Source organism: Thalia democratica, chromosome 3 (genome assembly GCF_965202585.1).
Source record: "Thalia democratica chromosome 3, ktThaDemo2.hap1.1, whole genome shotgun sequence".
NCBI classification, from domain to species: domain Eukaryota; kingdom Metazoa; phylum Chordata; class Thaliacea; order Salpida; family Salpidae; genus Thalia; species Thalia democratica.
The window spans coordinates 49,502,367-49,518,456 of record NC_139167.1 but is presented as its reverse complement, the minus strand read 5'-3'; the positions used below and the strand labels follow the sequence as shown (position 1 = coordinate 49,518,456).

At 24.1% G+C, this 16,090-nt stretch overlaps 1 protein-coding gene across 2 annotated transcripts; it reads right to left on the bottom strand.

The window, feature by feature from the left end:
* Positions 1-6,198: 6,198 nt before the first annotated feature.
* LOC145831292 (protein RER1-like) lies at positions 6,199-15,509 on the bottom strand. Of its 2 annotated transcripts, XM_082938487.1 has the most exons (5): positions 15,323-15,509; positions 10,112-10,217; positions 9,225-9,442; positions 6,864-6,941; positions 6,199-6,690 (listed from the first exon to the last, which is right to left on the bottom strand). In XM_082938487.1, the coding sequence occupies exons 1-5, from the start codon at positions 15,479-15,481 to the stop codon at positions 6,655-6,657; spliced, it is 597 nt and encodes a 198-aa protein (XP_082794613.1). In that variant the 5' UTR covers positions 15,482-15,509; the 3' UTR covers positions 6,199-6,654. The 2 variants fall into 2 exon arrangements, with proteins under 2 accessions (XP_082794613.1, XP_082794614.1); XM_082938488.1 differs by having other exon boundaries at positions 6,202-6,941.
* Between the last annotated feature and the right edge of the window lie 581 nt (positions 15,510-16,090).

The window sequence follows — 16,090 nt, the reverse complement described above, 5'->3', positions numbered from 1 at the left end:
GTACGTAAGCTTTTGTATACACTCCAAGATAAGATTGTTTAAAAAGAAAAGCAAAATCTAAAGTAAAAAAAAACTGCTTAAACTACTATATGTCTTTTTCTACATATTTAAGCTTAAGCGGTGAAGATAATAAATGGTTTCTAAATGGTATCCAGGAACTTAAAAACAAAACCAATAAAATTACTGTTTTTTGTTCGAAAAAGTCAATTTAAAGTATAGTTTTGTTTAGCGGGCCAAATTTACATGCTCGAGGGCCCCATTAACATGCTCGCGGGCCGCAGCTTTTTCTTTCGCGGGCCGCATTCCATTTAAATAAAAAAACATGCTCGCGGGCCGCAGATTTACACTTCGAGGGCCGCAGTTTGCCGACCCCTGCCTTAGAGCATTTAATGATTGAATAAACTATAATCATACACATAAAACTACAAAAATGTTTGAATATTTTCTCAATTAAACTAAGTATAGTTTGATACATTTTTTAATTATTTATTTTAAATATTTATTTTAATAATAATAACATTATTATATTTTAATTTAGTATTAAAGCTAGCTCGCATTTGTTTACTGAAAAGTTTTTACAATCAATTTTTTTTGTTTAATATAGTTGTGTTATTTAGCATTAAAGGTTGGTCTAAAAATTTATTTTTAATACAAACTTCTTATCGTTTGAAAATTAGTTGATAAAGGCAGTAAAATTTATTAATTATAAAAATAAAGAATTAAAAATGTGAATTAATTTAAGACAGAAACTTAAAATGGACAGAACACATAGAAGCTATAAAAACAAAATTAGAAAAAAAACATTGAGTGTATTATATAAAACCAGACACTTCTTAAATGAAAAAGCATTATATTCAACTTTTAATTCTTTATTTATTAGCAATGTTAGATATGGCTTGTTGTGCTTTGGAAGATTAAATATAAAATGTATAAATGATATAAATGTTCTCATAAACAGAGCACTTAGATGCATACATTATAATAAATATGATTATAGTGTTAGAGAATTAAAAACTCAGAAAAAAATGTTAAATGTCGAAAGTCTGTTTTTATATGAAATAGGTCTGTTTATGTTTAAGTTTAACAATAACTTGTTACCATATAACTTTAAAAATTACTATCAAAGTGTAAAAAATTTCCATAGTTGTCATACCAGGTCTCCAGAAACAAGTTTTTTCCTACCTAGATTCAACAGCAAACTGGTAATAAATCACTATCCTTCCAAGGTAGTAAGTTATGGACTAAGCTGCCATTATGTTTAAAAAACATAAGTCATTTTGGAAAGTTCCAGGATGAATTTAAAAGTTACCTTTTAAATAGTGATTCTCAAGGTCATTAGTGATCATTCCTACTCGTCTATTTACTTTCTTTAAGGAGTTAAAAAAAATTGTCATTTATCATCCAAATTTTTATTTATTTTTTATATATATATATATTTTTTTTTTGAAAGTTGATTTGTTTGGTTAGAGTAACATTGGTTTAGTCTAGGTTTTGGCATTTCTATCTCTGGTTGTATTTTAAGACTATTCTTTAAGATTAATTTTTTAAACTAACTTCAGAATACTTACAAACTTTTTTTTTCTTATGCTTACAAACTTTTTTTTTAGCATGCAAGTGTAAAAAAATAGTTATAGATGTTTTTACTTTAGTACAAAATAAAGTATTTAAATAGTAAGCTAAGATAACTGTTCTAAGCAAACTTAAGTAATATTTTTTTTTAAATTTATTTTTGAGGAAATAAAAGAAGAAAATCTTCAACTTATGTTTGCAAATTTTGCTTGCTTTCTATTATTACAGTTTTAGACTTGGACAAGTATTCAAAGAAAAGAAAATAAAAAGAATATTTTTAAATAGAAAACAAACTGTTGTTAGTAATATCATTACTGTTAAAACTATTAGAGTTTTTTTTCTTTTTTTCTTACTAAAAGAATAAATTTTACAGTAGCTATATTCATACTTTATAAAAGTTAAGTTTAGTTATTATAAAAATCACTTCTTTAAAATCTTTAAAAAAATTGTAATAGTTTATTTAACTATTTAAGTGTAAAATTGTTTTTAAAATTCTTGTTAAATTATTTAAAAAAATATTATCTTTATAACAAAATTACTTATTAAAAAAAAATTTGTTTAAAATTTTCAGCGTATTATATTTTACTTTATTTAAAGAAGTTGTAAGCTATAATTCAAGTATACACACGTTTGTTATTAGTGTTGTTTATCTACTTTTAAAAGTTAATGTAAAGTGATATGTATATTTTTTAGTTCATATGTTACTAAACAAGATTTATGGTACATTATTAAACAAAAAATTCATTTATTTTCCGTTTGTGTTTTATTTTATTTTTCTTTTCGTTTAACTGATTGTTTATTACTAAATTTAAATATTTAAGGATAAAAAAAAACTATGTGTAATAGATCGTAAGAAACTTTATAAGCATGTGGTGTACGACTCGATAACCGAAAGGTTCCTTTGTACACCAGTTCCTTAGACAAAACTTTTTGAGCGCTTTTTTTATCGTTCAATAAACAATAATTATATATATTTTTGCAGTATATGGTTATAGCAGTTTTAGTAAGTGTTTTTTAAATACAACATAAGTAATTTACTTGGTTTTCAAAACCAGCTAACCTTGCACCCCATATACAAAGATATTTATATTTTTAATCTCTTCTTTTGATGTTTTTCACCTAGCTTTTGTTTATTTAGAAACGTGAACGTCTATTCTAAATATGAAAATCATACTCAAAATGAAATACTTAATAAGTTTACGATTCTTTCAATTTGCGTTTATTATGTAAAAGTGTTTTATTAGTATTAATTAAAACAACTTTTCTTGTAACATATAAAGTTTAACCAGATTTTTTTTGAAAAACCAAAGTTTTGTGCAACATTACGTATCGAAGCATTACGCGTTAGTTTCAAAAAAGCACTACGAAAATACAAATGTACATTGTATATATATACAGTACAAATTAGTTAAAGACTAATAAAGTTTCATAAATGTTTCTAAAATCTTCTTTGGATCGAATAAGGCAAAGGTCAGTTGACATATAATCATTTTAAGTTAAAACTTTAGAATGTTCAACGCTTAGACCAAAGGATTTTGTTAGTTAAAAAACAATATTTGGTTGGCAGGCGGTAATAGAGAAAGCTAGAAACATTTTATTTTATTTTACGTTTAAAAGAAATGTTCACATTTAAAATTTCGCACGATGGATTAGAATACTTTGACAAATTAAATATTTGAAGGTTTAAAACCAGTTTAGTTTAGTTATCATTATAACATAAAAGAAAGTAAAGAATACTTTGTTTTGTAATATAATTAACTTTGGTTAACAAAAACAGTTAACTTAATTTTTACAAACTTAACATTTATTTTACAACTTAAAATATTAACAATTTGAATCTAAAATAAATAAAATGTTATCAATTTTGAAATGTGTGGTGTTTATTTAATACATTGGTTAAATTATTTAGAAGATGATTTTAGGTTATTTATTAAGAAAATACTGTTTTATAAGTTTAACTAGTTTATACACTTGTAGAGTATTCTGAAGAAAATTGGGATGTTACCATGACAACAAGATGAGAGGAGGAAATGACAACGATATCAGTAATATACTAGAATAGTACTATCAAAAATAATACTTGTTACTTTTTAAATGCTCGTTTGATATTGATCAAAAGTTGTGAAATAACATTTTGATTATCAAGGTGTTTGGTATGTCTTTAGGTTTTACTTAATTACTCTACCCTAACGTTTTGCTATTTGTATAACTTTAAATCTATTTTTATAAGAACTTAATCGTAAATGATGATACTGTTAACGGCATTGATTAACTGAGTGAAACATTGTTTGACGTAAAAATCAATAGACTTGTTTTTTATTAAACTAAGTCAACTGTTGCAGTTCATACTTTATTGGATTTCGTTGTTAAAAGTTCTTAATGTTCCGACGGACTTGACCAGTTTTTTTGTTTTTAGTGCTATCATTCTTTATATATGATTTTTGGTTAGTTGTTTACTTTTAATTGACTGAGTTCTGATCGTCGTAGGAGTTCTACAAAATTAAACATTTTGTAATATATTTACATCATCCAGATTAAAGTATTTACTACTGATGAGTATCGTATTAGATTAGGGTAACATCGCGGTTTGCAACTTATTTTTAAATAAAATAATTGCAGTAATGTTTTTGAAAGTATTAAGAAATATGATTAAAAAAGTTAAAAACAAAGTAGTTTGAACAGTTTCTTTGTTTAAGTCAAATACATAATTCCAGTCAATAAATTTCTTAAAACACTTTTTACCGAAACTTGGGTTATTCTCAATTCGGTTTGAAGATTATTCTACGAGTAGGTTGTACAAGGCTGCAGTATTAAGTTTTGTAGTTTATATAAGAATTTATATTTTACTTTTTAAGCCTAGTTTTTAAAACTAAAAGAAAATATGCGGCTTGTGGTATAATTTTGAAATAAATAAATTACTCTTTTAATCAATGTTATAAAATTTGTAATAAAAGATTATATTAAAGCTTTTAATTGGTCATTACTAAAGCTTTATAATTTTTGAGAGCTATTTTGCAGTATTATTAAGACATGACCCAAAACAAGACAAAATAAACTATCAAGTTTGCTTACAAAAAATAAAATATTTGTATCGTACATAAATCAATTTAAAGTCTGTTTTTTAGTATTTTAAACTATAAGCAACAAATAAATTGACATCTGTAGTTTTTGTAGAATAAGTACAATTTAAAAACCTTGAGTGAACAGATGTTTTAAAATACTAGGAATAAATGAATTAAAATAGCATATAATAATTTTAGCAATTGGAAAGTTGATAAGATTAAGTAAATAGTTATTTTATTTAAATGTTCTATATTAAGCCTTTTAGAACTAAGTACGTTTTACTAATAAGTATTACATATACAGTATTTTGAAGTTATTATTATTTTCAAAATTCAAATTATTATTTCAATACAAAACTATTGTTCTTCAAAGTATATTTATAAAAACAATTTGTGTAACTTTGCCATAATGCTGTTTAAAAGGTCAATTAGGTGCAATTTTTTTATGTATTAGTATGAATGAAATTAACACGTATTAATTTAGCTTTTTAACATTCTTTTGTATCGATATCATTAAGTTCCACTCTTTTTTTACTCAAAAAAAAAGGTCATTTTTTAAAGAACTAATGTAACTTTTATACATTTAAGCTTGAAAATAAATACTTAACTACCTCAGAGCTATTAACAAAATATTAATATAGTTACATTTCAATAAGAATAGTTTAACAAGGTTATCATTCTTTGAAGCAAATAACAACTAGGTTGAGTTTATGTGGTTACATGACAATTCGAACAACTCAAATTCTTAAAAAAATATTAAAAAGACTATATCTCAATAAGTAATATAATTTTGAAAAAAAAAAACATACGTAAATCGTATTTATATCTACATGCCACATTTTTCTTTCTTACAAAATCTTAAATACTTTTAAGATATTTTGAAATTACTATTTTTTACTTTATTTAATCCATATCTAAAATACATTTATTATTTTGCAAAAAGAAAAAATTGCCTTGTAGATATTATTTTGGCCTAGATATATAATTTTTATATTTGACAAATATACATTACTTTTTAACTGTGGCCCTTTTAATCTTTTTTAAGGAATTTGAATAGTGGTGCACCCGTTTATGTTTATACTTAAACGAGCTACAGTAGTAATTTGAATATATTCAGATTTAATTAATGTTGGAAATTTTGAATTGTAAAGTAAAGTAAATTGTATACACTTTCAATTATCAAGAAAAACTCAAGGTAAACGTTGACTCAAAGTTATTTGTTATAATAAAAACTAGCTTAAAACTTCTAAGCTTAACTTTATAAAATGTAAGCCTAAAAAAGTTTAAATTTTAAATAAAAACAAGTTTGAACTAGTCTAAATTTAATTAATAGTTAGGTACTAACTTAAGTTAACATGGTTTACTTGATCCATTATTTATAACACATACTACTACTATTTTCTAAAAAATAAACACTTCGATTGTGCTTAAAAATCCTTTTTACTTAAACTTAAATAGATAACTTTTCTAAAATTACACTATAAAACACTTTGATAATCTTAAAATAGAACCATTTAGTTTTGGTAACAAACTTTTATTGCAAAATAACAATCGTGTATAACGTAAGTTGTTAGAACGTTATTGCAGAACAAATTTCGTAAAATAAAAAAAAAATATTATTTTCTATTTTCATTTTATTATATATTTATAAAAATTTATATTTTAACAAGTATTAAAGTTTGCTTTTTGCATATAATGAGGCAATAAAAAATTAATCAATTGTATCTGTACAAGCATGTTAAAATGTAAAATATATACTATTAAATATTTACACAGTACTAGCTAGAATAACTTTACTAAACAAAATAAACTTAACATAAAAAAATCTTTAAAATTTTAATAAAACTTAGAATATTCATACTTAACGTAAACCATTCACATAAGGTTTTTTAACATTGCAGTTGCAAAAATATCTGCTAATAATTTCTTAGGCTGTTAACTTTTTTGAAACAGAACATTTTTCTTGGAAAAGACAAAAAAGACGGACGACAAAATAAATAAAAAGTGACAAATATATTTTTTATCATACAGTTTCCACTTGAGTATTTGTTCCGTCAATCTAAAAAATTATTAAAATGTTTAAAAATTTGCCACAAGAATAAAAAAAGGGGAGCAAAACGAAACGCGCACACAAAAAACGTAATCTTCTTTAGAGTCTATAACACGTTAATACAAAATCAGCTTTTGGTAACATCTACTATTTTAAAACTTAAACACTTAATTGGAATTAACCACTTTGCCGGTGTCCTCCTTGCCCTTGTACTTAGTCTTGCCGGTGGTGAACGGAATGTATCTGTACTTGATCATGTGCTGTTGAAATTTTTGTTGTCATTTTAAAAGCTGAATATAAAAACCATTATACTTAAAAATAACAAGGTTATTTTGTTATACTCGATGTTATTGCTTAAAAATCACTTTTAAATGCTTCGTCAGCAAGCAAGTAGAATAGTACTAACTCAAAAAAATCACAAACAATAATTAAAATAGCAGAAAGACGTTTTTGGTAACGGTTAAATAATTTAAATCAGTATTTCTTGATCTTCATGTGAGTTGCTTTATATTATGATTTGTTTTCTTCTTTTGTATCTTACTTTATTTTATCTAATTTGGACTTAATAATTACAAATACTAAATAGTTTTATAATAGTCGGATTTAACAGTATGTATTGTATCCTTTATTAATCATTAATCTATAGTATTCATTATTATTTTTAATTGAAACATATATACACCTACTTGTTCTATTCTTTCCTTACAGAATTTATTTTTTTACAGAGTTCCGTTGAAATGTGTTAACCCGTTAACACACAGAAACATGTGTTAGTGTAACAAAGAAAGAATACTGTTTAAATTTTTTTTACTATATTTTCCAGTGAACTTGTTTCGCTAGGATCTTTATTAGCAGACGCTTAAATTTAAATTTATATTTTGAATAACTTTGAGAAATATAAATATTATTATACTATAACTGTTGTTATCTTAGTTGTAATAACGAAAAAAAGAGCTTTGAAAAGGTACTTATGTGTAGTAATTTCCTATTACGCTGCATTATTCAGTGATGACGGTTACTAACAGCTTACGAATAAAAACATAGATCTACACTGTTTAAAAAAAAAAGATTGATAATTTTTTTGTATAAAACAGGGAGCTTCAGTCTGCATGCTCAAACAAACATACTTTTTTAAATACAAAAAAAAAGCATTAGAGGTTAAAATATAAAATTAGGCTGTATAATTAATAAAAACTAGCACATTAATATTGCTTATTTTGTCGCATTTTTTGTTTAAAATAGTATTTCTATATAGACTACTAGAGTAAATTTTTTAATGCGGCTTTCACTTAAAAATTGGCTTATAAAAAACTACAGTTAAGCAGCAACAAAACAGGTCATTTGCCACAATAATTTAACCTTAAAATCAATTTAGTCGTATGAAGTGTAAATTTAACAAAGTGTAAAAAAAAAGCTCTAAAAAGATTTATAACATATAATCTTACATAAAAACGTATTTAAGTCTCAAAAAGCTAAATTTGATTTTATGAACAGTTAACTTATTCAACTACATTGTAGTTTACAAAACAGCTTACTTAAATATAACTTTAATGCATAACTTTTATGTACTTTGATCGAAACATTATATTTCAAAGCAAACATCCCGGTCTGAGCAAATAAAGTTAACAGTAAACATATTTTAGCGTGCGTTCATAATTAATCTAACTTAACCTATCATATAACAATACACTAGTTTAATTCTGATGATTTAGTATAACTATATGATTTATAATAATTTAAAACTTAAACGTTATTTTTTTAATATATAATACTTCAATAAACTTTAAAAATTCAGCTTTTTCAAGTCGTTATACAAACGATTTAAAGTTATATATGCATGTTTCTTGAAATGCAAGCTTAAAAAATGACAGCAGTATGTGTAGAATAAAAAACACAAATATTTTTTTTACTATGGGTTTTAAACTAGTATGCTACAAAAAATTTTTGGTAGAAAATATTATATTTTATTATATAACTTTAACACACCTTTTTCACAAGAGCAAATAAAAACTGATAAACTCTTTAAAAAATTTGTTCTTATTTGATAAATAATACTATACAAGTTCAATATATCGTAGACATTAAAACTAACCTAGCAAACAAAACGTTGTGCATGTTTACAACTAAAACTCATGTTTACTAAAAATATGTAGTATTTCCTGTAATTACAGGATTTATTTTAAAACATGTATTAAACTTAACTCTTTAAGTCAATAGTAGGTAGTTTGTATAATCAACACTTGATTAATTTTTTACCCATATTTTGTTTTTGTTTATATTCTTCACGCACGAACAAGTTTTTAAATAACAGTATAAATAACTAACACTGTTATATGCAGTTTCATATTTTATTTTTTGCTTGAAAAGGTCGCAATCTCTTGCCACTGAAACCGGTCGTGAATAAAATATACAGTTTGCATAAATCTATTTACCCCTACTTTACAAAAAAAAGCTATTCTACATAACAATATTACTTTAAAAAACATTTAAACTTATGCATAAAAATTTAACTTAAAAACTATGATTATGAATTTAAAAAAAACCTTGATTTGTCGCTTCATGGTGACTCCGAACAGCACGAAGAAGTACATGACGAGGATGGGCCAGAACACTGGAACGTTGAACACTGCGAAGAAGGTGCAAACCATGGCTATGAAGATGCCCTTCGTGCCACTGTACCAAAACTTGAACTCGGGCAGGCGGCGGATGAAGGGCCGGAACTCCTCAGAGTTGGCAGTCGGCAGTTTCGGTCCGTCCTCGTCTGTGTTTGATGACATTTTTACTTATTTTAAAATTAATTAGAAATTTTATATAGTATTGTACTGTAAATTGAACATTAAAAAATTCTTAACTTTTGCAAACACAAGGAGACAAATAAGATTTTATTTTGCAGATAAAAAAAAACAACTGTTTGTATAAGATATATTTTACAGCTTAAGATTTCTTAACGGTTAAAATAGGAGTGGGACATTGTGTTGTTTCTAACAAAATTGCAAAATAAAATCGAAATTTTATGTGCAAGTTTGATGTGTAGATTGTTAAAGTGCTGAATTTCATAAGAAATATTATTTTTGTTTATTCTGGTATTTAGCTGATATAAATTAATTTATATTTTACTTTTAAATAATAATGTTTGTTTTACATTCATGCATGGTAAATAAAAATTATTGATTATTATTTACAATTAAAATTTATTATAAATACTAGCTAAAATAAAAAAATTAGTCAAAATATTTTTAGACACTTTATAAAATTAATTATATTTTTGCAAATGAACTGTTTACATTGTACAGAGTCTTAAAAACTTAATCTATATTTTTTTATTCAAAATAGTAAAAACCTGTTGAAAAACACAAGATGTATTTAAACATATTCAATAAAATAACTATTTAGGGAAAGTATAATTTATATGTAAAATTGTAAAACGAACCGTCAGAATCATCAGCGTATATAGATGGATCAACTTTCGGCGACAAAAAGGCAATGAACAGATTCAAATGATAAATTGCAAGAGCATACGTGATAATGTACCAGCCCTGTGAAAATTGTTGAACTTAAATTTTTTAACTTAGAACTATGAACCTGATTAAGCCAAAATCATCTTTTATAGCACATGTAAAATTTTAAAGAACCATTTGGATCAGGGTTGCCAGGTTTTCAAAATTCCCTCCAGGTTTTTAAAGGTACACATTTTTGGGTCTATTTTTATTTGAAAGTTAAGTTTAAGGTAAAAAACTGTGTTAAATAGTATAAAAACATTGAAAAGATACTTTAAAGTTACTTTAAATGAGTTGTTTAATAAAAAACCTTTTGATAATGACAATTCTTTTTTATCTATATGATAGATTTTTTGTGTCAAATCGAAATTTTTCTACTTAACATGTAAAAATTGTTTGAAATTCAAGGTTTTTCTGTGTTTTTTTAGTGATTTTTGTTCACAATTCCAGTTTTTTACAGGATTCCAGGTTTTTTAGCCTAAACTGTCAAATTCCAGGTTTTTCCAGGATTCCAGGTTTTTTGGCAACCTTGTTGGATTTTTATTTATCTGATTCAATCAAAAAATCACAAAACAACGTTGACTGTGTTCTGGATAGATTTAAGAGTTATAATTTTTATATATAGCTTGTCATTAAAAATTGGGAAACTTAGATATACATATAAATATTGACCAATATATATTAAAGGTTTACATTACAATTATTATTTACAATTACAATTATTATAAAAAATTTCAAAATCTAAATTTCTGTTCACTATTGTAATAAAGTGTAGCTTACTGAGGAGTACATGAAACTTTATATTTCATGTATGAAACAGCTGTATAAATTATAGTTTTTATATAATTAGATAAATAAACCAATATAAATATATATATATATAGACAATAGTCTTTAATATGGCTACCATATACTACAAAACTTATATATTAATAGATCATTAAAAACTATATTTGTTCCTAACCATGTCAAAATAAGTTATTTCGTAATGTAACTTCTGCATAATGCTATACTTAAATTTAATTATGTAAAGCACATTTAATTTAAAATTAAAGTACTGATGTGTTAATATTGAATAAAAAATGTTTATTTTTATACTGTTTATACCTCTATAACTCTAAACACAATAAAAATCAAATGTTTTTACAGCATTAACAAACCTTAGTTAAATCAAGGTTTTTCATTCAAAGCCTAAAGATATTTTTACAACTTTATAGTTCAAGGTCATAACAGTGTAATTAAAAACTAAATATCACTATATAGTAAACACAGTTTAATTTATTCAACACTTCTAGAAATCATATGACTTAATCTAAAAATTTAGTTTTACAATATTCAAATTTTTGGCTTCATTTAGATCGGTAATGACTAAAGTATAAAACTAATATCAAAAAAAACTTTTTAATCATAAGACAGAAATATAGATGTATGTGTTTAGTCATGTTAAAACATTTTTTACATCTATTACCTTTTAATTTTATTTTAAACTCTTAGATAGTTACATATTTTTATATTAATTTTTAGCATGATTGTGAATATATGTTAGGAAACTCTGTGACTACAAAACTCTTTTAAAAATACCTTTGTAAAAGTGCAAAAACCTTTAGAATTAGAAACACTGAAGATTAAAAAAAATGGTGAGCAATCATGTTATTTTTTATCTTTATACAGCAGTCAGGGTTGCCACTCCTTTTTTCAAAGTTTTTTCCAGGTTTTTAAAAGTACACATTTTTGGGTCTATTTTTAGATTTAAGTCAATTTCTATATAAGAAACTGTATTAAATAGTATAGAAACATTGTAAAGATACTGTAAAGTTATAATGTGTTTTTTAATAGAAAAAATTTTTGATGATGACAAAAAAATCTTATTTATAAGATAGATTTTTTGTTTTAAATCGAAATTTAACTACTGAAAAATTGTTAAAATTATTAAGATTTTCAGATTTTTTGATCAAAATTCCAGGTTTTTTTCAAAATTTCTCAAATTCCAGGTTTTTCCAGGTTATTTTTGCCTAAATTGTTAAATTCCAGGTTTTTCAAGGTTTCCAGGTAAAGTGGCAACCCTGAGCAGTACTTAGTTTCAAAGAAGTGATTATAAGCATTATATATGTGATTATAAGCTTTAATAATTGATCTAAGAAATACTAAAAAACACATAAACATATTTTCAAACATTAAAAAATAATTTAAAATAGTGTAAACAAGCTACAATAAGTTTGTAGCACTAACTTGATTTTTCTAAACTTAAGTATTATGACAATATAATTTAAACAATACATTCAAAACAAAAGTTAAAAATTTGCAGCAAGACAGTAAAACTACCTACTAGTTGAGGTTATCACTACAAAGTTAACAAACATTTAATGGTAAATCATGAGTTAACTAAAAGATAACAAAATACAAAAACTACATCAATTCATTGTATTTAGTTTCTGACAAAAAAAAATAGCTTGAGTTGGTCAAAAATCTTTTAACAAACTTGAGTTAGTTTGTTCTAAAACTGTAGCTATTTAGGATTTCAAGAAAAACATAACTTTAGTATTTTAGTGTACCGACTTTTTCAATAAAAAATATTGTAAAATGCCGTTGAATTGATATTTCTAACTATATTTTTTATAGTAGTTAACAACAAACATGCATTTGTTGAATTTAATTTTAATGTTTTACAATTTAAACACTGTAAAAAAACGATAAAAAACCAACTCTTTTATTAGCATTATTATCAAAAATATATAATAATACACTGTAACAATATTAGTCACTTAAAGTTAGCAGCTTAAGAAGTTTATGATTTGTTTGAATACAAACATTTTTAACAAGTTAACCTTAACTTACAAAAAAGTTAAAAATTGTCAACTTAAAAATTGTAATTAATAATAACTTTAAAATGTACAATTAACAAAAAATGATAAAAGGTTACAATTAAACTATTAATTTATAGCTGTTTAATTATGATAATATTATTTAATTACATTTGTTAAAGATTTTAAACATAAAAACCTATTTCTATTTAACTCTGCCTTAAAAAAAAATATATAATTGAAACATTTCTTGTTTATTTTTAAAGATTGTAAAGTAAGATGTAACAGAACATTATATAGAAAATATTTCTTATAAGTATAAACAAAAAGAAAACGTCTATAACTTCTTATGACTAATATTAACTTATGAAAGCTTAGTCTACTGTTCATAAAAATTGAAAAGTAATATATGTAAAATATCAAAAAGAGAAAATTAACAAAAAAATCTCTTCAGTAAAGCAGACTTTGTTTAACTGTTAGTAAATGTTTATACACCTTTAAAATACTTTATTGGTAAATAAATATTACAACTATAATTTTAAGACATGATTAAAAAAACCTAATGACAATTATGTATATTTAAAAAACTTAAGATATTTTATAAGATAATTTTATAAGTAACAAGTTAACTTAAAAATAAAATTTTTGTCTACCTATTTTTATTTATAGCTGTGCAACAAAATAATTTTGAAAAGCTATATAAATTTGATATGTTATTATAAAAGTGTCTTAAATAATTTTATATAATAAGACTTGTTTTTGACAATTGTCACAGTTCTCTATGCAACTTTTGTTGCAGATATAAATACTTATTTTATATAAAAAAGACAACTTTTTATTTTTAATACTGCCGACTGCCATACCAAAATATGTACTTTTGTAAAGTTTTTTTTTTTTTTCCAATAAACTTCATTTGCTTTGCTAGCTGAAACTTTTATGCTTCGAAATGGCTGTGAGCAATATCAAAAAATACGTGTTATTTTTTATAAAAATTAAGTATAACTTTATATATTTATTTTAGAAAGAAGTAAAAAAAAATAATTCAGCTAATGCATTACACAAATACAACATTTATAATTAATATAATTAAGTGTGACAATAACAAATGAAAACATTTATACTTTTATAAATGCAAACTACTGACATTTTTAGCTAGATCAATTATCTAAACAAAATAATTAATTTTCCTTACCCAAATGGCAACAAGCAGGGTTCGTGCGCAAAATTTTTTTCATTTAGCCTGACTGAGACCAATTTAGCCTGACATTTTTTCAAAGTAAGGAATTCCCTTTTAGAAGTAATTTTAGGTATTGGGGGGTCTTGATTAGTACATTATAGTCTCTGACTTTAATCAGCTTTATCTCAAAAATATTTTTAGCTTTAAAAATCTCCAAAAAGCAACTCCTAGCTTAGTTATAACTCTATAAAATAAGACTAAATTGTGAAAAAGGTGATTGACCCCCCTATGCCCTTAACATAACAAATTCAGTAATAAGTTTTAAAATAAGTATTATATCTAATGTATTACTAGTGTAAAAAATTAATATATATTACTAAACACAATTGTTCAATTCAATTAAGAACATTTAAGAATTTAATTTAAGTAAAAACATTAAAACCAGAAGATTTATATTAAAACGACGTGCATTGACGTGTTTTATTATAATCCAAAATGAAACGCTTACACGAGTATTAAAATTCAAACAAACAGCTAAGTTGTTGAACTAAACTGTAATGTTTAAAATGTATTTGTTTAATGAATTTTTATAACTATGACGTATATAATCTACTAAAAACAAAATAATAAAGATTTAAAAAAAATTTTAGAGATTCAACAAACGGTTTTAAGCATTTACTTTTACAAATACTGACTGATTTTGTCTTTAATAAATAAATCTTTATTTAAAAATAAATTCACATCTCAATTTGATCTTAAAAAGATTTCTCAACTTTTTTAATCAAAAATTTTTAAGCATTTTAACTGAGAAAAACTGATATCTCAAATTTTTAAATAAAAAACTGATTTAGCCTGAGTTATTCAGCTTTTTTCAAAAAAACTGATTTAGCCTGATTTAGCCTGACGCGCACAAACCCTGAACAAGATATTTGTGATAAAAACATTAGAGTTATATTTTTCTAGCTTATAGTAAAAAAAAATTGATGTAAACAGTCTTTTTTTTACTTAAAACAGAAACTAAAATTTATAACAGTATTTATTCAAAAAAAATTTCAGAAGGTTAATATTTTATTGAGTGAATATGTTTTTTTAAATTTTAATTTTTGTGTAAAAATAAACAAATTACTTAAGTCATAAGTAAAGAAGTTATATAAATTAAAAATTACCTTAAGCATGAAGACTCTAACAAAATACAATATATAGAAGGCTGCTGTGAACATCCATCTTCCAGCTATGTATGGCACAGTTTTGTCAAGCCATGTTTGAAATATTCTTGATGTCTTAGTGGCAAAAGAGGGCGATCCTCCAGAGCTTGGTGGGTCCATTGTAAAATTAACAGATATATTAATATATGATCCTGTGAAATATACAAAATAAATTTTTGAACACTTTGAAAAAAAAATTATTCACTTTTTTGTCATAACTTTTTTTCAATATTGTTTCAACAGAATTTTCTAAATATTGCAAGGAACAATTCCTGAAAGTTTGAGGTAGTTATCTCAAAAAACGTAGGAGGATATATATTTTTAGTGATTTCTAGTTATTCCTCATTTTAGTTTGCACCTCTAAAAAGGAACCTATAATAAGAATTTGACCCTCAAAAAATATTTTGAGTTTGAAAAATCTGTAAAAACCACCTTGTAGCTTAACTTAAACTTAATAAATTAAGAGTCTTATTTATTTTCTAAGACTAAGATTTTTCAAGACTTAATTTATATTTTATAATTTAGACTAAATTGTGAGAAAGGTGATCTCCCCATATGCCCTTAAAAAAACAAAATTTTATATTAGTATAAAACTATTTAAGACCCAAAAAATGTGACCTTTGAGTTCTTAGCTGGATTTTATTTTACATGTGACAATTATCATAAAAATATATTGTGCACAATGTAAAGCATTTTTAAGAAAGTTTTATTGAGGCATCTCTTGATTTT

What these genes read in the sequence shown, in the direction of transcription:
- LOC145831292 (XM_082938487.1), bottom strand. Translation starts at nt 15,481, where the DNA reads ATGGACCCACCAAGCTCTGGAGGATCGCCCTCTTTTGCCACTAAGACA. An exon ending in TTAGAGTCTTCATGCTTAAG is followed by an intron (nt 10,218 to 15,322) that starts GTAATTTTTAAT and finishes CAATTTTCACAG; the next exon opens with GGCTGGTACATTATCACGTA. An exon ending in AGGAGGACACCGGCAAAGTG is followed by an intron (nt 6,691 to 6,863) that starts GTTAATTCCAAT and finishes ATAATTTTTTAG; the next exon opens with ATTGACGGAACAAATACTCA.